At 38.5% G+C, this 27,874-nt stretch overlaps 1 protein-coding gene across 3 annotated transcripts in view; it reads right to left on the reverse strand.

Annotated features, from left to right (window-relative positions):
• The window catches only part of BLNK (B cell linker), a 106,781-nt gene extending 79,878 nt beyond the window's left edge, over positions 1 to 26,903 (reverse strand). For 2 of the 3 annotated variants that reach the window (XM_069796682.1, XM_069796681.1), the window contains exons 1-2: positions 22,552 to 22,697; positions 17,441 to 17,503 (exon numbers count right to left, since the gene is read on the reverse strand). In XM_069796682.1, the coding sequence (XP_069652783.1) occupies positions 17,441 to 17,503; positions 22,552 to 22,626 (138 nt within the window). In that variant the 5' untranslated portion in view covers positions 22,627 to 22,697. Of the gene's footprint in view, positions 1 to 17,440; positions 17,504 to 22,551; positions 22,698 to 22,985; positions 23,063 to 26,620 lie in introns of those variants that run through there. The other variant, XM_069796683.1, reaches the window with a different exon arrangement.
• Between the last annotated feature and the right edge of the window lie 971 nt (positions 26,904 to 27,874).

A 27,874-nucleotide genomic window follows, 5' to 3' on the forward strand; every position in this document is an offset into this window, starting at 1 on the left:
GGGGAGGAGGTGGGAGTGTGTGTGTGGAGAAAATTGTTGGTGAGGAGAGCCACCCTGTCGCTGGCAGCAGCCTCTTCAGTTGTCTGGGATTGCGTGAAATTTCTCACCGAAGCTGTGTTTTTGACAGCTGCTGTAAACCTTCTGGAAAGGTGTATTCTCTGGGCACTGCACTTCCTCTGCCTCCTCCATGCTGTCACTAGCAGTTGTGAGGTGAGCTGGATTAGGGAAGGGGTCTGGCTGAAAAATAGCCAGATGGAAACTTTTTTTTTTGTATGGTTAAAACCTTGATGCACTGCCTTTGTGGCCAAGTGAGACCTAGCGCTAGCAAATGTGTGTGTGTGTGGAATGAGAACACGTGGCAAAGGTGGAAGGAGGAGCATTGCCCCTTTACCTGGGTATGAAACTGTCCCTTGAGTTAATCTAATTTGCTTATTGAGGAAATTGAGGGAGGCAGGAGCTAAAATGATTGTGGTGTGGCATTTTCAGATTTTGAATCTTGACTTAGTAGGAAGAGTACTGTCCAGGAATGGCAGCAGAGGCTGCCTCAGTGGAAGATGCTCTGTGCACTGCACTGAAAAACAAAAGTTCTCTCTCTTTTCTGAGTATTAAGAGTTTCCATCCTGCTCTTGTGAGGGAGGCTGAAAATGACAACAGGAAATAACACAGCAGGAATCAATTCTCAGGTCACTGATAGGTGAGACTGGCAAGGACCCTTGTTCCTTGGGGAAAGTTAAGTCATAATCCTACTTAAATGCTGCTATACAGGACAAATAATTGAATAGAGAGACTCCACAGGTGTGTCAGGCTCTTGGGAGCAATGGGATCAATCTTGGAGAATCCCAGAAAGTGGGGGACTTTGGGTCTTCATCTCTCCCCTGCTGGCCAAGGGCCTGGGAACTGTGCAGAAGTGCTCCCTGCTGACACTGCCTGCAGAAGCAGCTGCATTCCGCCTTCCTGCATCTGGACAAAAACAATAATTATAACAAGAAGTGCTGGGAAATAGCTGAGCCTGAAAAGGCTGTACAGAAGGAGTATGAGAATTGTCTCACCTCTCAGAGCAAATACTATAGCAGAAGTGGTCAGCAATCTTAAAACTGCAACAGCAGTCTTAAAAGCAAAACCTGTACATGAGAGTATTCTTGAAATGTGAGAGTATTCTTGAAAGATTAAGAAGGATATGCATAATTGTAAGCACATTAAATTTCATCAAGGGAACTAGAAGTAGCTAATCTTAATGATAAGAATAAATGCCCTTGCTGAATCAGAAGTCCAATGTGACTTTGTACATGCCTGGCAGCTCCAAGTGCTCCAATGGCTCGCCACCTTCTGTTTGGAAATAAATCACATCATAAGCTCCTTGCACATTTACATTGAAGTAACAATTTTATATGCCCACCCAGAAATGTGCTGAGCTACATAACTTTGAATGTACCCCCTGGATAGTGGGATAGATTTGCTGTACCTTCATTGATACTGGTTTATATTCTTGAGATAGTGCTTTAGTTCCACTGTTTAGCTTCATTTTAATAATCACAATGGTTATAGCTATCTGGTATAGATACTCTTTAATTCATACAGTCACGAAAATGTTGTGTATGTGTATCTGTAGGCATCTTGAAAATGAGCAGTTGATTTTCTTTAATTGTGTTATCTCAGCCACAGTAAGCAACGTCACTAATAGTGGGTAATCACAGAGTCCGTCAGCAAGATCATGACTCCTGCGTTTCAATGGCTGAAATAACTTTGTGAAAAGATAGACTTTAAGGTGCCGGCAGGTCACTGCAAGTAGGAGAAGGAACACCATATGCAGTTGTGGTAATTTAGGTAAGTAGCAGTATTGTCAAGATTCAATACAGTGAAGATCCTTTACTGTAAAGTATACGCGCTAGATCTAAAGTTGTAAGAACTCAGCCTTCATGACTGTTTTGTGTTGTAGAGACCAGCTGCCAATACTGCATGCAGCATGCGGCACTGGCTCAAACAGAAGCAGCCATTTCTGCCACTGGAGAAAGGCACGTGTAGTTGTTTATGTCAGTAGATGTCTTCATTCAAAGCATGAACCTCATCTGTGTTGGGTCACAGCATGGTGAGTGTGGATGAGGACTTCTAAGATGGGGTGGAAGACACGTATAGTATGGAGTGGTGACCTCTCTTCTGCTCTGTGATGCTGTGCAGAGTGCTGCTTAGTGGTTTATGGCCAGGGCAGCCCCAAATCATGAGAGCTACCTCTTGAAGGGGCAGAGCCAGACTAGTACAGTATTAATCAATGCTTACCAGTGACACAAAGAGCTTTAGGAATTTTCTTGTAAGTACTTGGCTACAAAGAGGTTAAGGAGATTTGATTTAAACATCTACTTTATTTTTCCCAATTTGGAAATTTGACAGACAGCCTGTTAATATAACACTCCCTCCCCCACACCCCAACATGCCCTGCCTTTCTGGGATGCCATTAGATTTGTTAGTGTGCTTAAATGGTTTAATTAAAATCTTTTCTGGTCCAATGCAATCAAAAATATCTTCTGTCAGTGCAACACGTCTGATGCTAATGATGCTTCTGGATGATAGATCGTTGTGGAGACAGCTATGAAGGTAGAGAAACTTAATTTTAGAAGTTTGATTTCCTTTTACTTTAGCTATCATGAGCTGAACAGATAATGCCAGTTAGAAAGAAGCAAAGGAAAAGGTGCTTTGAAAGTTTCTCATCTCCTTTGTTCTTCTATGGAAATTTAACAGTATAATGACCCATTTATCAAGCGATGTATATCTATCCAGTACATGTTAAACTATTAGTTGAATTTCAGTAGGAAAAAGGAGATCAAGTTTAGGATACAGGACTCACTGGGTTAAATAAAGTTGCTGGTGTTTGTGTGCATATATGTTTCTCTGCAGAATACCGGTATGTAAACGATACAGTATTGTTTTTTCTATTTCTGTATTGCTGCTTGGTCTTTATACACAAACATTTATTTATTTGGATTTCATGCTGGATCTGAATACTTATTCAAGGTCCTGGGGCAGCCAGTGTGTACCTCATTCCCTTCCCTCTCAGCACTATGAGTCTTCAAAAATGTAAATATCAGTCTTTTCTGTTTGATGCTTGATGTTAGCCAATATCTACATATGAAGTTCTCAAAGCTTCTAAGTATTCAGACTGTATAATCCTGCTGTTAGAATGTTCTGTGTTGATTTTATAGCATTAGATGCTGTTCAGGAATGGATTTGAAACAGACTTGCTTTTGGCTCTTTCTTGAAGTGACCCAAGTTACTTGTGAATAAGGCAATTAAAAAGTGGGTTATAAAAATGGTGCCAAATGTCATTGAAATTACTGTTCCACTATGTGTAAGCATACATGAACCTCTTTTAGAAAAAAAAAGTTTCTACCAATTTTTAAAATTTAAATTACAGTAGTTAGCAAGTGTGGTTCTTGCAGTGATGAAATAGTAGGATATATATTTAAAATATCTAAAAAGAAATATCTTTGTTTCAAGGCTTTACAAGTCAATGACCCAACATGTTGTTGACAACCAAGATTAAATGCTTACAAGAAATGCCAGATTTCCACTGAGATACAGACACTGTTTTGTTTCCTGGCAGTTCATGAAACATTAACATTTGAATTTCAGTTTGGTACCATCTGACTGTTTTGGAGCGGTATATGTTTAAATCTATTAGCGAGCTTGTGCAGAGTTTAGAGTGGGAGGAGAAAGGAAAAGCAGCATTTTATTTTTTTTTTGAGAAAAGTTGAGCTTTGAAAGCTACTGAAAGTTTTGGAATGTTAGAAGACAAGCCAGCTGAGAAACATTAATGGGCAAAGAGCAAGAGAAGAGGTCAAAACTCTACATGCAAATGTCCTTTCACATCCTAGAAATTTCTGAAGATTCACATGGCTTCAAAAATAAGCTAATTCCAGGGATACAATACACATATTTGCAACCAGTTCTAATATTAGTCTGTCATTATAATGGTATCTGAAAGCCAGTGATAATTATACTAGCACAAGAGAGACTAATACGTTAATTTTATTAGTCTCCCAACCCCACGTGCCTTGTGTGTGGTAGTAGCTTCTTTTTAGGAAAAAGTCACTGTTTGTTGGCTTCTTTTTCTCTCCCTTTCTCACCCTCCAACCATTAACTAATTCTGAAATTTAACTTACAGTGAATATTTCCATTTTTGCTTATGTGCCATTTAAAATGCTTTAATCAAGGTTTTAAACCAACTTATAGTGCAGAGTGACTGTCATGTACTATGGTCTACATGCAGAAGCAAACTAGAAATTGAATTAACATTGAGCACTAATATAAAAATCTTATGCTGCTCTCTGAATGATTTGATGGATTTGTGAAAGTCAAGAGGCAAAAATGGACAATGACCATATCTTATATAACAGCCATCCTTACGACTGGGCACATACGCTTGTAAAACAGGAAAAGAACACAAAAATAGAAAAACATTTGAATTTCGATATGGGTCAACTAATTAAATGTCAAATGTTGACAAATTTTGTAGATATATTAGAAGTTAATCCACCACTGTGTTAAAAGGTTTGTCATGGGTTCCATATCAATGTGAATCAAGTCCTTTTTTTAAGTGACCACAGGCAAAATAAAATAACTATTGGATGAAAGCAGTCAATTTTGATTACATAAGTTACCTTCATATTTCAATAAATGTTGTAAATACTATTTTTCAGCATGGCTTTCCACATTCACTGTAGTGACTAAAGCTACTAGCAATGATCATATCATTTCAATTAAAGGTTACAACTACTTGTAGCTATTTCTGGTGCAACTAAAATGTAAAAATGTAAAAAACCATCTCCTTAATAAATTAAGATGGCCACATAATGGGTGTTGTTGCTAAATCTGTATTTTATTTTCACTTACTTTTCTCAATATTGGAGGGGAGGGAAGAACAGGTTTTAAACTTCAGACATGCTGACTTAGAAAACAAAATCCATTTAGAAATTTCTCCTTATAAATTAATGATATAACGCATAATGGTGTGCACCTCCTACATAAACCTAAACAAAAGTATTGTATTTCTACTCCAGAAAAATAAAGCATTAAGTAATAAAAGTCCATTTTCTTTTCCTTTAGTGGTCTCTAACTCTACTGCTTTTTAGACGTGACTGTAATTACCCAACCACGTAATATACCTGCATAGTATGACCACATGTCTTCTATTTGTTTTTCCTCATTTTCTTGTATTGCATCACCTGCCAAGTAAAAGACCCTGGCATTTCACATTCTAACATGTTTGTAAAATGAATACTGCTTCCCACTGTTATCTGTATGTGAGAGAGTGAATCTGCAGCTCATTCAGATGTGTATGTGAGCACACACATGTTCAGATGATGGATGTTGGGATAGTTGTTGGCCTTCTGACTGATGGCCATGCTTATGTGGAGTGTCTGTGGATCTGGGTACCATTTAGCATGACAAAAGTGGTTCTATTTGGCTTTAGCTGATTAAAATTCATATCCAAGATTTCATGAATATGAGTTACTTCAAGCTGAAGCTCAACAAAGGCAAAATCATATTCAAGAAATTCTTGGCCTTGGAACCATATTTCATGTTATGTTGTGGAAATACAGCTATTGTCTGCAAATGTCAGATTATACCCATTTTAGCTGTGCTGCCCAAATAGGTATTTCTCCCATTTAGAACCAATGTGGTGGTTTGTGTTATGATGAAAAACATAGGAAAACATAAAAAAAAAAAAAATCTCCTATGACCCAGTTGTTGAGTTCCTCAGTTTCTTATGTTCCTGAATTTATTCATGAGCACAGTCACAAAAATCCTTGAAGACCCAACAGAAAATGTAGTGCTACGCTGTAAAGTTCAAGAATACTTAATTGGACAGGGAAAAGGAAGAAACGATAACACCATAAATAATGCATGGTACAGTTCTAAAAAAGACTGAAATTTAGTTGGTAGAGGACTTTCTGTTGGGAAAGTGTATATGCTATGACCAAATATAACTCTGGGCTTTGGGGACGATACCCTCATTCTTACAGATTTTATTTGCTTTTCTTCCTATGGCCTCTTTAAAATTCAGTGCTGTGTTTGTACAGATGCATTTCAGATATTCTGTGAACCAGCTGAATCAAAAGCATTCAGGTTAAGTTTTTCAGGTAGGTTGGTTTGTTCCTGTGAAGAGTCTCTTTCACTTACAACATGATGCTGGCACATATAGACATTTCTTTAATCTGCTTTTTATATACTACAGGACCCAGACAATCTAATGCACAAATGACGTGTTGCATTTCCCCCTTCACAGGAAACTAGGGATTCAGGGCAAATGTCAACATTTTCCTTGGGTAGTTCTGAGCAAGTGAAATGGGTTGTCAGCTATAAATATCAAATATACAGTTGTAATCTAGTGTCTGTATATTTTTTTTAACAGAAAAATTGCACAACCTGTATAGTTATTTGTTTCTATCTTATCCCACATTCAGATAGTTAAGCACCCTGCCTAGTGGTATTATGCTGATCAGATGTTGCTTTAGTATACTGGGACTTTTAAGCAAGTTTAATAGAAAATCAAGTTTTTACTCCATCAGGGTCATACCATGACAAATCAAACCCAAGCATTTGTAAGGTTTTAATAGTTTGCAGTCTTACGCTTTTCAAGGACTATGTTGCAATGGATGCAGACAGCACCTTTTAAAAATGTAGATTGCATTCAAGTAGCAAGGGACGAAATAGTTAAATGGTTAAATGAAAAAGCCCAGCTACACAGGAACAGTGGAGGAAATAAAAAGAAAAGCACAGAAACAAAAGACAAGCATTCTACAGCAGATCTCAAGAGTATTAATTAACAATTTAAAATATCTTTCATAAGAATTTTGTGCCTATTTGTTTACTAATGCAAATTCAAATAGTGCAGGTAATAGTACCTACAGGAAACCAAGTACCCTACAAGTAGAAGCCGTGCTTCTGCATTTGCCACACTAATGTGAATTTTGGATAGATTTCACCCTTCAGTATTCCAGAGGCCTAAAATACATGAGATGATTGAAATTCTTATTCCTCTAAGCACTGGTTTTGTGGGACCTTTGGGAATTCTAATTTCTTTCCAGCACGCCTCTTTCTGAGCACCAGTGTGTGATGTGGTTTTCCAGCAATGTAACCCAAACTTCAAGCCAGATTCCCTAATGCTAATTCTGTGCTTATGCACAGAATTGGCACTGGGAAAACTCACTAATGAAAGATCTCTGCAATTGCATTTGTATGTGTGGGTTTTTTTGTTTTGTTTGTTTGTTTTTTTTTTGTTGTTTTGTTTTGTTTTTTAATGCGGGCGAATTCCATGATTTTTTTAGGCATGGAAAGATTGATAAATATTTAATAGTGTCCTCTGAGCCCTTCTAGGAATGGCTGCAAGCTTTCGTTGCTTTTAACAGCATGTTGATAACTGACAGGTTGTGCAAGCCGTCTGCTGATTTTAAATTAAAGACAATATTACACTGAAATTTAGCAGTCACTACATTTGCAGCAATCTATAGGTTTGCTGTTCCTGTTTTGTTTGCTTCCTCCCCCCCCCAGCATTATGCTTATTCTGAGCAGATGGCATCATGTAAAAGAAAACAGGATGGCTTCATTTTACTAAGGGAAACCCCTTGACACTTGGTAACTTGGTCTTTATCTGCCTCTGTGTTTCTTGTTTCTATAAATTTGCATTGCAGACTTCATGGATTTTCATTTTAGCTGTGTTAAGCCTTTTAATAAAGCCATAACAGCTCAGTCAGCATTAGCAAAATGTGCTCAGGTTATTGTAGGTTATATCAAGCTCTTAGGCTACAAGCATATCTACCTGAAAAATTTACCAGCAGAACCATCCTGGCATAATCATCTGCATGTAACACCCCTGTGAATGTCTTGTTGGGAATAACAGTGTACTTTTTTGCTTTAGTTTATGTCAGTTTACATTTAGTAGCTTTATAGTAGCAGTATCCTGACAGGTTTAGAAGTTGTTTCAACAAAAGTGTACTTCTTTCTCCGCTCTTTTGGGAAATTAAAGTTGCTTTAATTTATTTATTTTTTAATAATTATTTCTAGCCATATTTCAGTTCTGCAGTCAGGACTCCAATTAGTTCTGCTTTGATTCATCAGGAATAGCAGCTCAAAATGTATCTTCCTGGAAATGTAGCTCATTTTGGCACTAGCATCACCCACTGGCCCGAGTAGCATGTTAATATTTGGGGCCTTTCCAGGTTCCCTCTGTCTGGAATAGAAACTTACACTAAAGCCAGCTATATTATTTAATGCAATCCTGTATTCTCATAGAAAATTTATGAAGTCCTTACTTCCTGAACCCAGTGGAAATAAACAACTTAAAACTTCAGACTCTTCCTGGCCTGTTCCCGGGGAGCCCTTTCTCCCTGCTATACTCCCTGGTTCTCACAGGATTTCCTTGTTTTCAGTAGAATTGTATGCATTCACCTTTCCAAACCAACAGAGCTCTAAGAGTTGTCCCTTTCTTAGAAAAACTCCTTTATAACATTGATTTTTAACCTTGTTCATGCTTTCTCATGAGAATCAATAATATTCAGCTGGTTTTAGTCTTTGCTGCAGAAAGAAGTATTTTCCCAGAAACCTTCAGAAATATCTTTCAGGTTAAGAGCACTATGGTCCCGCTCATCAACAAGACAGTTGAATCGGTGCAAGTGGATTATACTGGGGAACTCCTGATTTAATTAGGCTGAGATTGCGTCTCCTTTGAATTTATTGTCAACTTCTTTTCAGTTTCATGATGTTAAGGAATGACAGAGTTATGAGTTTGGTCTGGTCAGTGTGGTCCAGACATGTATGACCTATTGTTTTCACTGCTGTATTTCTGTTACATGATTTCTAGATTTCCAGTATTTCTTCTACTCTTAAAAAAAGATACTACTCAGGGTAACTCTATGGCCATTATAAATTGATGTTGTAAGAGTAAATTTTCTTATAAATTAAAATTTCTAATAATAAAAAAGATTCCTGAGAAAGAAATTGGACCCAAAAATGAACATAAATTCTTTCAGTTTCCCTCATTGTATTAAGGATGTATGTGAGATGTCGTATAGGTATGAGACCAGCAAAATCAAATGGGCTTAGGCTTTCCCTTCCTGTGGACACACTGTTACCTCCTGATTAATTTTCAGCTTTGCTTTCATGTTTCTTGTACCTGCGATTTTTAATGTAACACACCCTTTCACAGAACCAGCATAGGCTCTGTTGATAAAATGGCTTGTACACATAACTGCTGTGGATGTACAGTAGGAGCAAAAGAGATCTTTTTCTTTTTGAATTCTCTAATCTTTCAGTCATTTTGGGTTCATAGAAAACAGCATTTACAGAAGGAAATGCTATTTGCAGATTGATTAGTGTTCCCACCCGTTAGTTCAGGTCTTTCTCATTCTTCTGTGAAAACGGTCTTTTAATTTTTAAAAGCCAAGTGCTCCTGCAAAGCTTGCATTCCTGAGCTTCATTTTCTGCCAGAAAGGTAGAGTGCCCATCTTATAAATGTGGCCTTGTCTAAATCTGTATCTCTGGGAAATTCCCACTGATTGTTCCAGTTTAGTTCTTCGTTAGAAAATCATGAAGTATAACTTCCTCAAATGCTTCCACAAGCCACAGTCAGCTAATGCTTTCGAACTGCTGTGTGTCTTGAGTGACATTCAGACAAACATAGACAAAACTGCCTGTAATCTTCTAGTTTGGTAGCTTCGCATTGCTGGAGCTGCAGCTGTCAGTATGTCATGACAAATTTGGTCCACTCACATATGCACATATAAGTATAAGTAATTTTAATAAGAAAAGTATGTGTTGGGAGAAGGTAAAACCTGCTCTCTTCTCTGCTTGAGATATGTTGCTGACTTCCTGTGGGACTTGCTCACTGAAACTTACAATTACTTCATTAAATAATCTTTATGTAACTTACAATATGCCTTTGCCTACTGATGATTTTTCTGTCTTCGTTTTTTGTAAGATCAGTCTTGATAAACAATAATAAACTGAACTTAGCACTTTAGTATCAGTTTCCCACATTCACCTGCCTCTTCAATGATAAAATAAAGAGTGGAGAATTAGGACTTTATAGCCTTGTATTGGGAACAGCTAATATGAAAGCGGGAGTACTAAACTGTGACATTTTAGGGACTCTAGAAGATTTCTGAAATGGTTAGCAGCTGGTATTTAACAATGGGAAAGTGATTATAGTTCCTGACTAGATTTTTACAAATGACTAATGATTTTAGGCATTAGTGTTGTGAAGTTGCAACTTGCATGCATTGTAAAAGCTCCTGATTTTTGAGGAAGGAAAGAGTACAAAAGCACCCAAAATGAAGAATCTTCAAATCACAAATTGTCTCTAAAGACAATTTCCTAAAATTATTTCAGAGGGGCTGCGTTTATATAACTAGGATGGTTGAAGAAAGCAGAAACAGGAGGAAGTTCACAATTGGAAGGCCTGAGACTGTGTGGAGTTTTTCTGTTTTTCAGCTCAGTGCTTAAAAAAATCAATGTTGGAAACTATGACACAATGGCTTAAAAATTTCCACAACTTCTCACGTTCTTTTTCATGTTCCTTGAATTTGAAAGGTCCACAAATCTTGAAGGATATTTTTAATAACATTTAAAATTATCAGTAAACTTTAAGAACAAAGAATTCTTCATCAAAAGATATCCCTTTAATCCATATTTAATGTAATTATGACTAATTTGACATTTAGAATTTGATTTGATTGTTGTGTGCCAGAGCTTAAAGACTGGAAAGCAGACAAGCACTTCCCATCATTCACAGCTACTGCATAAACCAAACAAATTTATGTTCACATCATTTCTGGCAGCAGCATTTGAAATACAAACAGAAATGTTCTTCTGTCTCAGAAAAAAATAAGGGGCTACTCCTGCAATGAATACTTTTGCACTGGCTCAGCATTTTGTACTACAGGATTACATTCCTAGATCATGGTGTTAGACAGTTTTATTAAATGGCTTTTGAGATATTTGAAAATACTTAGCAGGAAGATAATTCAAAATGATTGGATAAAAATTCAGTTTCTAGGCTAACGTTCATGGGAATCTGGTGATAATGTTTGACTTTGTATCTTAGCCTAATATTTTCTTTTAAGTGTTTTCTTCACTAATATTAATATATTTTGAAATTAATGGCTAAAATACCTTTGTTCTTATGTGTCAGATAATGATGCATAACTTCATGGTGCCCTCGATTTCTGAAATTATATCTACATTCAGTAACCTATCTTCATATTTATCTTCTGGTGGTTTTTTTTTTTTGAAGAATAAGGATAAATATGCAAATTTTGCTTTTACTTTACAGATGCCTTATGCTTTGTTGAGGATACGTGAATATGTGGTGCTCTTGTACCTTACTACTTAATTGAAGATGGCTGATAAGCAGCAGATGCGCTAAACTGTAAAATATCTCCCTTTTAGCCCTGGTCTCTTTAAGGTCACTCTTTGATTCTAGTTACTTTATATGTTTAATGACATTTGCCTCCTTTCTATGGTATGTTCTTATCGTTTCCTCTTTTTGAAATGACTGTAAGTACCTGTGATTCTGCTTTTAGAAACAGTTTCCTATTTGTTTAGAAACTGCAAGAAACAGAACCAAAACCCTCCCTACTTGACAGCCGATGATGTTCAGGGTGACCTAGGAAGCTGTTGCTAACTGTCCTTTTGCTGGCAGCCCCCCTGCATCACTCTGCAAGAACTGCTAAGGGGCAAAGATTGCACTTATCTGCTCTTTGTTACATTTTCTGCCCTCCATTTTAATGCTTTGCATCCATCTCCTCTGAGGAGAAACTATTTTCAGTTTCCACCTGCCGTGAGAAACTTTCATTTTAAACAGCTTTATTTTAACAGTGTTTTCAAAGTCTGTAAAGCACTTACTATAAGGATAGATGCCAAGGTTGCTTGTCTTTGCACAAAAGAGTTCAAGCTCTTGATGTGCCTGGCTCTTACCACTATCAAGGCTCTTCATCAAGAAAGTGAGCCCAGAGCCTGTAGAAATACCTGGAAATGAAGGTGTTTCTGAAAAAATACTTTTCATATATGAGCCAGCTCAGCTGCCTCTGATGGGAAACCTCTACAGCTGAGAAGGATGGAAATAAGGAAAGCCCATAGGACTGCAAATCAATGAGAAATGTCAGCAGGAGAAATTTCCTTTCATGAACAATAGGACCTAACTGAGGAGAAAAGGGAAGGAGGACCCTGGCCAAAAGCCAAGCAGAAGCAAAGCATTAGGTGTTGGACGGCACCTAAGGCAAGGATGAGCAAAGGGGAGGGGGCAAAGAGGGGCTCAGTCCCTGCAAAGTGTATTGGGGAAAGGAGAGGGTCTCTGTGTCAAATGGGAGATAAATGTGAATAGGAGAAAGGAATGTCAGAGGAATAGAAATTGTGAAAAAAGGCAATTAAATTAATGCAGTTATGTGGCCTAATCATCTTTTGCAGCTGAAAATACGTATTTTTGTAACATCACTTTTCCGCGGTGAACAATCGTTGGGTTTTGTTGTGGGGACCTTGTGTGCTTGCCAAAGGCAGGACAAACAATGCCTCTGTCGCTTCTACTCACACAAAACACGTGGATACCCTAAAATGTTAGTACTGAGGTTTTGTGTGACTGTAAAAAGCTTTTTTTATGGCTTTCTGAAATAAGCGGTATACTATTAAACCCTGACTATGGAATTGTGCCATTTAGCAGTCAACGGCCAGCCTGAGAGTATGACTCAACAGTACCTGCAACTTGCGCTACGTTTTTCTGGACTTCACCCATATGCAAGCTTTCGATGCTTGCTTGATACCTGGGCAAAACACTGCAAGAGTTTTTTGGCCCTTTCCCAGAGGCAATAGGTTATAAAGACGTGGTTAGCAAGCTTCTTGCTTCTGTTCTTTGAGTTTCTAACTTATGTTGTTTAATTTTATTATTTCTGTTGTTTATGTAGGACTTAGAAAACATTTTTTTTCTTCTGGAAACTCAAGGTATTCATGGTCCAAATTTTATTTGTAAAACTAAGTATACAGGGATGGATGTCAGATCCAACTGAACAGAACCTTTTGCTGGTTAGTTCTTTCCTAACAGATATCCAAGCAGCAAAAACCAATTTTAATCTGTCCTTCCACCTATTCCTCTACCCCATGTTGCTAAAATACCATTTGCAATATTGGGAAACACTCTCTTAGCTGAAACTGGGGAAGTGATTTTGGTCTTGTGGGACTCTGCATCATTCACATCGCAACAGAGGAGCTCTAGGTGTGGTGTGTTCGGTTGTCGTGGTCACTGGAGAAAGGAGATGTGGTTCCTGTCCTTTCCTGTCTGCTGCTCCTGCATTGCAGGGATGGGAAGGAGTACCCAAGTGAGATGATAGCTACTTTTTCTCAGTAGCAGTGCTGACATAAATGGATGTCAAAGTACAGCCTCGGTGAGTTGAACCTGGCAAGCTTTGGCAGTGTTTTGCACTGGCAGGGAGGCATGAATCTCCCACAGGAAGAACAGGTTTCATTCTCTAAACATTGCTCAAAAAACCCCACTTGTGTATCAGTGGAGAAAATGGGACTGGTTTTCTCCAAGGCACTCATATTCCAGCCATGCGATTCAAAACACATTTTGAAATAGCAACAAAGAGGAGAAATACACAAAAGTTGTTACAATTAATGTCTGACCATTTTGCCATGTTTGAGATTTCTTTTAGTAAATTTCTATATACAAATCCAATAAGAAAGTCTACCTTTTTTCAGTTCTGAAGGTAAAGTAAAAATTCACTGGTTTTTATATCTTTTTCAATCTCTCACTGGGAATTCAAAACAGAATTTAAAAAAAACATCAAACAAGCAATCTACTCTTAGAGGGAACTGAAAAACAGAGTACAGTGTAGCAAGTTCAGACATTAAAAAGCACGGGAGAATATAATATGCTCCGTGCAACGCAGCTGTGGCTAAATGCCGATTTGCACATTAGGACTAGATTAGCATCGTTCAGATGTGACCTGCATATTGAATAACTATCACAAGTATAGTACTATTGATAAAAAATGAAACTGCACGGTACGCTTCAGATCTAATATACCACCCTTTTGTGTTTTCAGATTCTACAGAAGTGTAAAGGAAGAGCTATTACTTCTAAATTTTTATAAAATGCATGTAATTTTGTTTCCTATAAAAGTTCAGTTTGATACTCAGTATGTTTATAAAACAGAATATAACATTGCTATAAAAGTGATTGTCTTTTAGCCACTCAAAGACAAGAAATAATCAAAGAAACCACCATATAAATGTTGATTATTTCTATTCTGAAACCAGTCAAGATTGATTTAAGGTGGTGTGGCCAATTTACCACCGATTATGTGGCTACAGTGCCTGCATGACTCAACTTTTAACATTTTGAACTTCAAAAAGGCCTTCGTATTGATAAATCCAGCTGATTCACTTTCAAATAAAATGTAATTTGCATTAGACATGAAGAATGTGTTGTGCAGGAAGGCCCCTGAAGAAGTTTTGTGTTAGTTAAGTGGTGAGCTTTAGGATAATTACTTTCTGCAGCATTTCCCCAACTTTTGACAACATTCTTTCTTTGCAAAAATTAAAAAGACGAGCGTCCTCGCTGAAACCAACAGGAAGCAGAGGCACATCTGGTGTGTTGGTGGCTCTGTCCTGCGATAACATGCAGCACGCTGGCTGCATGCATTGCTTTCCAGGAAATGTCCCTGCCAGCGAGGCCCACCAGCGGGCCAGCGCGCTGCCCACCCCGTGGCCTCTCTGAATTTTGGCATATCTCACTAATACAAAAAGCCTGTGCTGCATATGCTTAAGGTGTCGGAGCCATGGCAGAAGCTTGGGGGAGGCCTGAGGAGTTTTATGGTGAGAAGGGCTTGCCTGAGAACTGTGAAGGGCTGCAGGTAGGGATCGAGTTGGCTCTGCTCGGGCTGTCCTCTCAGCCCTCGCAGGCACTCTTACCTGCTTTCTGCAGCAACACCCATGGATGGAAGACAGTTTTCAGAGTGTGCAAGGGTAACAGAAAATTGTGCCTCTCCAAATGTGCGCTGGGGGAAAGTTCACTAAATTTGCATGGAAGACACGGCAGAGAGTTGCTTTCTTCTTTATCTGCCAGACTAGAAGGAATTTTCTGTCCCATGATACCTAACAGATCTCATAGCAAAACCTGATCTGTATCTAAATATCCATCTAACATCGGGTAGGCACATAGAAACGCTGCACATATATCATGAGATCTACACATGTGCATAGTGTCTCTATGCACACATGTATAACGGCAATCTTGTAGTTGCTTTTTAAAAATTACTAGTATGTGAAAGTAAACCTGCCACTACTATTTAGTAGATGGCATCAGGCTTGTTCAAGTGTTTTCTGTTTTATGGGGTTTGTTTGTTTGGTTGGTTTTTGTTCTCTGCTGTCTAGTGATAGATGGGCAGCTTTTCTGTATTGACTTTTAGCTCAATGTCCAAAGGTGATATTGAACTTCTGCTAAGACTTTGCAGAGTGTAGTGAAGTAAACCATATGCCCCTTATAACTGAATGATAAACTGAGGCACAAAACTTAAGGTTCTTGCCAAAGGTAATAATCAGACACAATAAGAGTATCAGTATTTTGGAATTTTGGATTTCCAGACCGCTCTACACAAACCAGTAGATCCAGTTAGGGAATCACGCTTTAAGTGGTGTAGACAGAAACTTAGGTTTTCAGAGTGGAAGTGTGTACCTTAGCTATCTGGTTACTCCATCATACATTGTTAAGGTGGATCTACTAAGGTGTGCTTTCTAAATCAGACACCTTGTAACAGAGAAGGAACTTTTCATTCCTGGAATAGTATAAGTTTCCTGTACAGTAGGCTAGGAGCTTGGAATAAAAAAGTGGGCTACTGATTTAATTACTTACAAATTAATATACATACTAGCTTGTACATAGGAGGACAGCATCTTGTAGTTACTCAAATATTGCTGTTAATGATAGCAAAATACAGGTTCTTGAATTGTTATTTTTTTACTATTGTCATAATTAATTCTGTTTCAAGCATACCTTATTACAGATTTATCACATTGACAATGCTACTGAACAATTCAATTAAAGAACACATGAAAGCTGTAGGAAGGTTACTACCGCTATGCGAGACCTGTCTCATTTTCTCTACAATGCCATCAAAAATGGATGTTGCTCATTGTATCACACATATACTGCCATGTTTTCTGCAGTGCAAAATAATCTTTAAAGATGTGTTAAAGAGAGTACATAGAACACACTAGCAAATGCTTTCATTTTTAATCATACTGCTTTTATATTGCAGACCATCACCAAAGATCATCCATTGTTCCTTTTGCTTTTCTCACTTGTGTTTTGATTAGGTTACCACTAATGTCTGAAAATATTTCCCATGGCCTTTTCCACTGCTGCTGTACAGCTTTACTTGCAGCAGGCACAAGAAGCCAACACATTTACACTTAGCTTTAACTTCACTCCTTCTCATCCAGCAGTCGAGATTACAGTACCTTTAGGGATTCAGTGTATACTGCATGGATGGGACAGGAATCAGTCTCTATTTGACAGCTTTGTTAGCCCTATTATACTAGCATGAATTGTTAGTAAACCCCAATTTCATTCTGTGGCCATGCAGTTTTGAACGTGCATGCACCTAAGTAGCTGTGGTCTAATGAATCACTTTGCAGGGTTGAAGCCCTTGTTAACACAAACTGCAGATACAACTCCTGATGCATCCAGGAAACAGTTTTGTTGAGCAATGAAGTGCCAAGCAAACATAATTTCTCTGCAGTGCCTAAATACATTATAACAATTATTTTACCTTTAAAATAGATCTTAGAGGTCTTTTACTTCAATAGCTACACAAATGGAATTAGTGGTGGAGGAATTGCCCCAGTTCAAGGAGTTATTCTATTCTTCTCTTCTAATTAGTTAAAATCAATTAACCACGCTCTTATGCAAAAAATTCTACAGAGGTCAACAAAGGAAGTTACCGGATTTTTTTCAGACATGTTTATGGTATCTGTAAACTTTTATTGTAAAATTCATGTAGAATTCTGTACTAGTAAATGTTCTTAATCATACAAGTTTTATGAAGAATCTTTTACATGAACAATGGCTTTAAAATATCTATATTCTTAAAAAAAACCCCAAACCTCTCTAAGTCATATTTCATGAGACATTCCCTGCCACAGTTTTATGTTAATGGCTGATTCTACGTATCTGCACTTTCTCTGGAGGGGGAGGAGGGCTGGCTGGGATTTCTATTGTGCAGCAGAGTTCCTCGAGTCAGAGATGTAAATCAACCCACTAAAATGGGACATCAGAGCAATCGATGAAGGGTGTACAAAGAAGAACAATGTCAGATTATTTCCTGGCACTGTAAGGAATACAAGCCTCATGCTGAAATATGCTTGAATGATAGCTCTGATGAAATAATTTGCTTACCAAGAAATGAGATCCATTCATGCCCAGTTTTTCTACAACCACAGCAGATTCAGGCATGCCAAACTGAGGTGAGAAAAAATAGAATTATTACAATAGTATGAAACTTGACATTTGTAAACAAACTAATTAATATTTCCATGCTTAAATACTTGGGGTTGTGGAAATCTTTATACTATTTGACATATATAATTAGAAAAAGAATATTGGACAGAATAACTATAATGCTTAGAAATAGGTAGTGACTTCCACATAAGAGATAAGACACAGTATCACCTCTTCCTTAGGAAGAAAGATTACAGGGCACAAGGGCTGATAAAATTGTGAATGGAGTAGACCAGATGAAATTATGAAGCAGCAAATATAAGATACATGGAACAAGGAGCCCAACGGAAATACACTGTGGAACTTTAATTGCTATGGGGTAAGAGGAGGCCAGCATTAGAAAGAGGTTAAAAGGTAGCTTGAGAAAAAAGTCCATCAGTAGCTGTGCAGTCACCTCAGGAAATGGCTATATCACTGACTGCTGGAAAATGAAGGCTATCTAAGAGAAAGGTCTGTCGTTACATGCCTGTTTACCAAGCTCTCTATGCACTGGCTGCTGCTTGGCTTCAGCAGTAGATGTTTGGGCTAAGTGTGTCTTGCAGTTCCTGTGATAGAGGGCCATTGCTGTAAAGAATTCAAGTTCAGAAACAGGATTTCTTTTCTGTAACATGGTTGCGGTGGTGGCGTTTTTTAAGAAAGTTGGTGTTGATTATAAATTAAAATGAAACAGGAATGTCCAGAAGTAGTATCGCTTTATGACAGAAACTAAATAGTAATTTGGGAAAAAAGTGGACACATTGGATTCTCTTTATTAAAAAGTAGTAAGAAACGGAGCACGGCTGAAAATGTCCTAAAAATCTCACTGTGTCTTAGATGGTTTAGCCTGGCTTTTCAAAGAAATTACAGTTATGCATGGAAAGTGGGAAAAAATTTAGAAATCTTTTATTTAAGAATGTACCACTCCTGAAATGAGTTTTAGTATTTGTAATGCATAACTGTAAATTTCCTTAGCAGTAATGACCAACTCAGACACTAACAGAGAAATACTAGTGAAAATAAATTATTCTCATAGAAATATTTATGTGGCTTTTCTAATATAATTCTTTATTTCTAGAATACTTAAAACTGATCATGCTTAAAAACATTCAAAGTGTATTTTATCTACTTTTTTGTTATGCAAATTTCATATTTAGACATATATTCAGACAGTATGTTTGGCCTGTAAGCGAATATGCTTGAGTCTATAAATTGTTCTTTTATACTATGATTGGGAGAGTGCTGCTTGTTTGCAGTGCAGAATAGATCACAATTCAAATGAGACGGTTGGCGTGGGTGTTGGATCAATGGTTGGTTGTGGGATGTGTTAATTTGCCATCAGTTGCACTGGTGATGGAGAGGTAAAGAATCAAGGTAACGTACACTTCCTCCTCTTGGCTTTTGCCCATCTATATCTAGTTATTGGCTCTGTCTCCAGTTACTGGCTCTGATGAGCTGCTTTTGTGCTTTGCCTTATGATGTTAATCAAGTATGTAACTTTAGTGTAAGGGAAAATTTGATCTTTTTACCTGGTTATCTTGCTAGACAAGCAGATGTCTCATTACTTATTGGGTCTGTCTGAGATGGAGTTAATTGTCCCCATAGCAGCCCTTGTAGTGCTGTGCTCTGCATCAGTAGCTAGAAAGGTGTTGATAACGCACCAGTGCTTTGGCTACTGCTGGCACAGCATCAAGGCTGTCTCTCCAACATTTTTGCTCCCCCAACGGCATGCTGGGGCTGGGCAAGATCTTGGGAGGGGACATAACCAGGACAGCTGACCTAAACTAACCAAACAGATATTCCATACCATATGATGTCAGCTTAGATATAAAAGCTAAGTAAAGGGAGATGGAAGGGGGGCATTTTTGTCTTCCGGAGCAACCACTACGCGTACTGAAGCCCTGCTTCTCAGCAAGTGGCCAGACATCGCCTGCTGATGGGAAGTAGAGAATAACATCATCTGTTTTTCTTTGCTTTCATGCGCGACCTTTGCTTTCACTTTATTAAACTGTCCTTATCTTGACCCACGAGCCTTTTGTTATATTTTCTCCCCCTGTCCAGCTGAGGAGGGGGAGTGATAGAGTGGCTTTGGTGGGCACCTGGCACCCAGCCAGGGTCAACCCACCGCACTGGTGTTTAGTGATAACCATGGAAGCTTTCATTTTCTTACAAGTACATTAACTTCATAGCACTAAGATCAGTACCAAGCAGAGGGACTAGACTCCAAGGCAAATGGAGACCAAGCAGATAAACTCTGAATGCAACGTGGAATATCTCAGTGTTGTTGCAGTTACAGTGTAGGTGCAAGATAACAGGGAAGTACATGCACATGTCTAACAGGTTTCCATTATTACCTTCACTTATTTATGAGGAAAAAAAGCAAAATCAGTAGGGTTAATTATTTTTTAGTAGTGAAGTTATTGATTTTATACAAAATGACTTTCATGATGCTGGAAACACTTTGCAGAATGGCTAGTTAATAACTTCTGTTACACACAAAAATCTATTTTTGGAAACATCATTAAGACTGTTAGCATTAAGGAAATGCTAAAATTGCACTGTACATATGTACATACGCCTTGTACATATATATTATGCACCAACCTCAGTGTACTTCTTCTAGAAGACCCAGCCTTAGTCACAGCACATAAAAGCTGATGTGACATTCCTGAACCGCTGTTAGATATATTGCATTCTGCTCAGTGCTCAGCAGTCTTTTTATTGTCAGACTGCTCCAGAAACATTAATTAACTGCTTTTTCTAAGACGACCCTGTGAGATGAAAACTCTATTAGTAAGGGGAATTGAGGTGCATGAGAAATAAAACTCGTACAGTATCCAGTGGTTTTGGATGCCTAACTATAGCTATTTAGGATCTGAGAGATATACATGCATATTTGCATATTCAATGTTTTGGCATTTTTACCTTCTGAGCAGAGCTGCCACTGTGATTGCAACTCTCAGCTCTGCCACTTCTGCAAATCAGAGCCTGGAATTTCAAGTCAAGCACTCAGGAAATGTCATGTTTTTTTCTGGGTGACTTGCATGGGTTCAGGTAAAAATGCTGAGCTGGGGCAGTGACAGAATCTGATATTTCGTGGCAGAAATAAATCAACATTACCATGAATTCATTCTCTCTTTTTCAGCAAGCCCTGGCCTTGTGCACCTTACAATTTCTGTAACAGTCCAGAGTAGTGCACAAACATACTGGTTTCTCTGCATTGAAAGAGGCAGGGTTTTGTGAATGGAAAAGGTAGTACATGAAGAAGCAATTACAGACTATCATGATGTGTATGTAAAAGGGGGAAAATTCAGGTAATCCCAGTTCTGGCCCATTTGAGTGCTTGTTTCTGCAACCTTAACAGCATTATTTTAGGGTTCATGCATATGTATGCCCAGTCTCAGGGGGAGATCCAGCACAGCCCCCGGCACATTGGCTGCCTGTGGAAGTGAAGGTAGTATCTGGAGTGCTGGTAGCGGGAGCTGAGCCGCTCTGTACATGGTGGCCACAGGCAAATGGCTGCTACTCCCCAGTGCTAGTCTTTGATACGCAGAGTGGCCAAGCACTTAATGTTGGTTATACTTAGTAATTAGATCACTTAGCTGCTTTAATCAGTGATGCGAGTGTAAGCATAGGCATTAACAGCTTTTTATAAAGTTGGAAGACTCTCTCCTAACAAGTACAAAGCCAGTAGTTACAGTGTGCCTGCTGAAATTTCCCTGGAAGCCTCTGAGTTGTTGAACAATTGTTATTAATTTTCTGTCTTGTATTTTGCTGTAGAATTGCAGGGTACATTAAAATCATTATATCTTCTATTAATTAGTCTGATTTCCTTTAAGCTTGAAAGGCTTTGCGCTAATTAATCCTCTGAGTAGCTGTTCACTGTAATAAGTTCACATAATAATGATACATTATCATTATGGTGTGAATTAATTCCATGGCACAGGTTAGCTTTCTCAATGTGGGGACAAAGGTCCACCTGTGATACATCTGCATTGTAAAACTGTTTGTGTGTTGTTGTTTTTTTAAATTGTAGATGAATGAGCATATGTACTTATGCACAAGGCAAAATGGGAAAATAATAATGCAAAACGAACATTTTAAACTTTGGCCTACTTTTTACATCGCTACGAATGAAACTCTTGTAGAAACACTTCATAACACTATTAATTTCCTTGAAAGACTGTATGCTCCTTCAATTGAAAAGGACGAGAAACCTTAATGACAATAAATTCTCACTGTTGGTGTAAAGCAGGTACTGGAAATGATTGGTGCTTCTACAGTTAGAAGTAGAATGAACACAAGACAGAAAAATCCTATATGTAAAATTATATAGAGAAACTTGCATTAAAAAAACCCCAGAGGAATGTAAAATAAGACTATATATCAAAATGCAGTAAATGGACTTCACTGTGTAAGCAAGCTACAGGTAGAAGTCTAAAACCTGGGTCATGGTATTCAGTAAGTTACAAGGAAAAATCTGATAGCAAGAAAAGGATATATTATGGAGGATATATTTTATATGTCTTGGAGGAGATTATTCAAGTAGTGAAAGGATGTCTGAAGACAAGCTTGGAATATTTTGTGCAACTGAGGTTATTTTACATATACTAGAAAGGACATTGCAGAACTAGGAAACATACAAGCAGACAAAGGAATAATTAAAAAAAAATAAATTCAAGTACCTTAAACTTAAGCAACATCTAGTGACTACTGTGGGTATATATGCATTGAGAAGAAAAGATGAACAGTAGATTCTAATGGAGAAGCTGTAAATTTTAAAGTGATATTAAAATATAAAATCTAGACCCACTTTCACTGAAACGGTTATTTCTTCCCAGCAGGAAATAAATTGGGGCATGAAATACCTTTTCTATTATAAGAAATAGCCCTGTGAGCAAACATTTTCAGAACTTTTGAATATCTGTGCTAGATTTAGGATAAGATACCTGTTTTTCAAAGATAAATCCAGTAAGTTTCTGCTAGCTGAACACAGACTGGACTGTCTAAAGTTTTACATATACATTCAGTACCTGTCTTAGGAGATCTGCAACTTGAAAAGGCGTCCAGTTCTCAAATTCTTCTTGAGCTGGTAGTTTTGTAGCCATGTTGCTATCCAGTGAGAAAGACTTGATCTATATGAGTAACACTGAACTGTTGCTTCACTGTTCTTTACTGAACTGCTGTAGAAATCCTAAGAGGAAGTCCTTTTTGCAACTTTTTTCCTGTTTGCTCACTTAAAGTGAATGCCTGTGAAGGGGCGTACCAATATTCTTCTATGAGTGACCCTTTCCAGTATAAGGAAACTGTAGTTATTATATCAACATATGCAAATATCTGCCATTACTGAAATCAGTTAAACAAATTCTGCTGAAAATCAGTGTATAAAATATTTCTGAGTCATCAGCATTAGAGGTTTAAATATGCAAACTATTTTTCATATTGGTGATAGTTGTCTCTGGCCTACCTTGAACTCCCTGATCCAGTTGCTTGGATCTGCTTTCAGATTACATTTGACGTGCTTGTGGGTTTTGGCATATTGTGCTGTGGTGTTTAGACAGAAAAAAAAAGAGCTCAGTTGCAGAAATTTTACTTCCATATTGTCACATTGTATAATCTCATTGTTTACGTCAAGTCTGGGCATCATACTTACGGGCTTAAATAAATCACTCAATTAGTCTAAAGTGATGTGTGATCTAAAGTTTTGGTTTTTTGGGGGATGTGTGTGTTTGTTGTTTGGGGTTTTTTTCCCCTGTCATTATTACTGCTAAAGAACAAATTGTCAATAAATTCACTCCAGTGCTACGTTATCTTTTCAAAAGGTAGGGCTAACATAAAATGCTTGTACTGAGTCAGACCATAAGCTCATCTGGTCTAGCATCTTCTTTTCTGACTGTGGTCACAAGTGAGCTACCTAGGAAACTGTATAAAATAGGGCAAGTATGTAAGACTTCCATAGTATTCTCCCAGTCTCCACCCATTCTGAACTCAGGGATTTACTGCTCTGGGTGTGGTTTCTACATACGCTGCATATATATCACATACATTACACCAACGATTCCCAAATTTGGAGCCATGACTGTTATCCTTTAAGGAGGGACACGTGCAATGGACTGGGCAGGCACAGCGAGGAACCACTCCTGGGCTGCAGGAGAAGGAAGACAGATGTTTTTAGTGGATGCTGGGGCTCAGATGGAGTCGAGAGGGAGCAGAGCTGAAGGAGGCTCAGGACGGGCACTTCTGTCCCTTCGCGCCCCTGTCCCTGTCCAGCCATCTCCCCTAAGCTGCATCCCTGCCCCACTCACAGCACTTCTCTGCCTCTTCACCTCTAACACAGAATATGCTTCCAGTTTGAGAGGAGTGGCATATGCAATTCTTAAATTGAAGAAGGGGGCAGGGTGCATGTTCTAAAATGGAGCAAGGGGGAAATGTCTGAGAGCCATTGCTTTATAGAATGGGCAATAAAATTGCAAAGATGCAGCTGCAGCTGCTGAAACAAACCCAGCTTACTTTGCTCAGCAGTTCTGAGTCACCACAACAGGACAAACATGAAAGCTTCCATAAAAGGCCGGAGACCAAGGAATGTTATATTCTGCTTTCCAATTACTCTTCCTGTTTTATTTCCCAGTGCAAAATGGATCTGGGGCACATGTTCAAAGATTAAAATGAATTTCAGCTAGGTTGAAATGTCTCATCTGCTATCCTTCAAATTTTCCTGCGTGTATTTTTGCTGTTAGTGACTGGCGGGCCAGTTGTTGCTAGTGAATACTCTTAACTCTTGGCTCTCTTGTGAATTTGCTGAACATTGAGTCTGGCAAAACTCAACTCCTGGAATTTCAGAAATGCAGAATTGAGACAGAAGCCCTTGCAACTTATACTTGGCTTCCTCAGAATAATCTCCAAGTGCCTGACTGGCACACTCTAAGCAAAATTATGTTGAGTTTCATAGTGTTTAATGTTTCATAGTGTTGGCTGTGAGTTGTTCCAAGGGAGACAACATTTCCCTGGATGATGGGAGGCAGCAGTACTCTCTTCCACTGTCTGCAGGACCAGAAGAGAGAGGTGCATGTATTCCTCCAGAAATTTTGTTTGCCTAGCTGCAGGAGCAATTGTGTCAGTAGTAGGGTCTTCATGTATGGTGGAGATGGGAAGCAGCTGGGTAGGAGGCATGTGTGAGTTACAGGTTTAATGATTGCTTAGGGGAAACAACAAAATAACAGATGGCATCAGGTGTGAAACATGAATAAAGAAGTGAAGCACAGCAATGCTGTTATTTCTGCGGTACAGGCTGAGTTTGGTTACTGAGTAGGTGTAAGTGGTTCTAGCTCAGAACATCTCAAAGGCAGATTAAAAATAGTGCTTTAAGGATTCCGCAGTTCAGTGCGTGCTGCCAGCAGTGCCTGCTCTTCTTCTTACGATTGCTGTTAGACCACTAGCCTTTTCAGGAATACTGGCATGCAAGGAGCTGCTCCTTGCTGCCTGCTGCCCTCCACTGTTATGTTCTTACACTGCCTGGCAGTCTGCAGCGTGAGCTGAAGCCGTGCCCTGCCAGCTCGCCCACCTTGCTGTGCCCAGGCCTCCGTCTTCTCCCACCTGGCTGCTCTCTGATTGCTCTCCCCCAGCACTAACGTCTGGCTAATTCTCCTATCGTCGCCTGTGTTGACATTGCCTTAATTTGTGCTCTGGGTTTTCAGAAGAGTACTCTCAAGAGGCCAACGTTTATGCAGTTCATCCCCCTCCACTGCGTGAGACAGAGATCTATTTGGGAAGGTCGTGTTCAGTTTTGTGTTCCCAGAGGGGCTGTAGCAGAGTTGGTTGAACCACAGGGACTGTAGCTTGCAAGAAATATTTTGCCATTTGTGTTTTAGTCGGATTAGAAATGATTACAACAATAAAAAAAATTAAAAAAACAGGGATGTGTGGAGGCTCATCTGGGATCCCGCAGCTAGTCTCTTGATGCTAATACTGATACTGGCTTGATCGATGCCGTAGTTTTCTTTCCTCAGGTGTGCGCAACAAAAATGGAGACTATTATCATGCACTTCCACTTGCTTTCCACTACCCTCAGGGGGATTATTTCAAGAATTGCTGGCTAGAAGGACCCCAGATTTGGTTACCAATTCTACTTAGTACCCTCATACTTCTAGTTACTCTATGCAGTATATCACCTTGCATGACAATCCAAGTAAATATGTGCACTTGAACACACACTGGCTGTACGGGCTACAGTGGGGGGATCCTTGAGCATAATATTGAGGCTTCCAGAGTCCACCAGATAAAGACAGGCCACAGATGCTGTTTCTTTCCAAATGTCCAGGTGCCTACACATAACTTTCAAGCAGATTGTAGGCACTTGAATGAGAACCAGCATTAGCCTTGGGCAGGTCATTCTCACTCGCTACTGAATATTCCCTGGAGCTTCTTGATCTGGAATGGACACTGGCAGACTTAAAAATGTGTTCGGGTACATGTGCAGAGTGTAATATGTTATTTTAAACTTGTATCTAACTGGAGACATTAAAGCTTTTCATTCATACTGTTTCAGAGGAATCTTATTTAATGTGTGCATTTTGTACACCAGGTAATTTGACTTCTAAACAAATTCATTCTCATACATAACTTGTAAATAAAGCAGAGTTAACACATCGTTACAGTATATATTTGAATGTATTTTTTTCCTACAGTCCGAACAGTGCAAGCCACATAAAGGGCACGTCTCTACAGGCTACAACTCCTTGGAGTTTCATAAAGTAAGTTCTCGATTTGTGGTTTCATAGAAATCATTAATAAGCAGTATAAAAACTGGTTCCTAGATCATATCACTTGCAGTTCTTACTAAGTACAAGTATACATTTTCATGAACATAAACACTAAATGTGTTAAACTTATTTCAAAACTTTCAAAGTCAAGTTCTGCTTTGCAAAAACCCGTAGCAGCTGCAAGAAACTTATTTTACTGGATGTAACACTGGAATACTGCTCTCGGGAAAATATACTTGAGCAAAATAACTCAATGAAGTATTACTGTACATAAAATATGAACCATCGTCACTGGGGTTTTTTGCCCATTTTGTACAAAAATAATGAAAGGAACATGACTTACCATATACTCATTTTTCTTCTCTCAGGAACACATATTGGAGCTGATTCCGAAGAAGTTAAAGGAGCAGTTTCTCATGTCTGGTCTTCCTCCTTAAACTGTCCCATATGTATTTTGTTGTTGTTAGTGTGATTGACAGGCTTGGCATTCATGGTGGGTGGGAGAAAAACATTCTTAAAGTAAAAAGCTAGAATAATCTCATGGTCTGAATAAGTCTACAGAGAATGTTGGAAAATGAAGGCTTACTTACAGCTATCTGCCTAGACGTTTGATAAAATTTTGCTGATTGGTTTTGTCTTTTTTTTTTTTTTTCATGTAACAGGAAATAAAAATAACAGAATCAACAGAAATCATAGGGTCTGGAAGGGACCTCAGGAGATCTAGGCAGGGCTTCAGCAAAGAGGCATGATCAAATACAACTAGGGCAAATTGGCTGAGTCTTGGAAATCAGTTTGGTAACCCATTTTTTTCTAACTGTGTGTCCTTGGGGAAGCATCAGGTTCACCATGTCCTTGGGGGGCACAGCAGGAGGAAGAACTCTAATAAATTCTGTGCTATACTGCTGGAGGGTGCAAGAGAAAGTGTCTATTTGTAAGCATAATTGCTGTCTAAGCACCAGATGGGCTGGTCTTGGACATCCTCTCTTTCCTGAGGATGAAAGTTTCATTAGTGTTTGTTCATAAGTAGTGATTTAGGAAACTCTTGTTTAGTCCTTTCATTCTCAGCACACTCTTCAGTTTGGGTGCATCTTAACTGAAAAATAGGGTGGCCAAACTGGACCCAGTATACTATTCTTTATCCTGTGGTAAGTGCTTTCATGTCAGCAATATCCCCATGTACTTTAGAAATATCCTTGTTATTCAACATCTATGTTATTAACAAATACTGAATACAATTAAGGCCAGAACAAATTCCTATGGGACCTTGCTTGAAATAGCCATTGAGTTTGAACGTGATTCACAGATATCTTCTCAATGTGAGCCAGATAGGCACTTACAATATACAGTACTGTCATCACATTTCTCTAGTTCGCATGTGATGATTTTTATATGGGACCCCATCAAAAGCCTTAGTGATTAAAAAAAAAAAAAAAAGCCTTTGTGCCCCTTATCTACTAGGTAGCTATTATATCAAGGAAGGAAATGAGACTGGTTTGACACAGTTTGTTCCTGACAAGTCAGTTTTTACTGCACTATTAAAGAAACAATTTATATTGAGGCCCAACATTTGCTTTAGTATATTTGTGAGACTTGAAGT

This window comes from Haliaeetus albicilla, chromosome 11 (assembly GCF_947461875.1).
Source record: "Haliaeetus albicilla chromosome 11, bHalAlb1.1, whole genome shotgun sequence".
In the NCBI taxonomy this organism is placed as follows: domain Eukaryota; kingdom Metazoa; phylum Chordata; class Aves; order Accipitriformes; family Accipitridae; genus Haliaeetus; species Haliaeetus albicilla.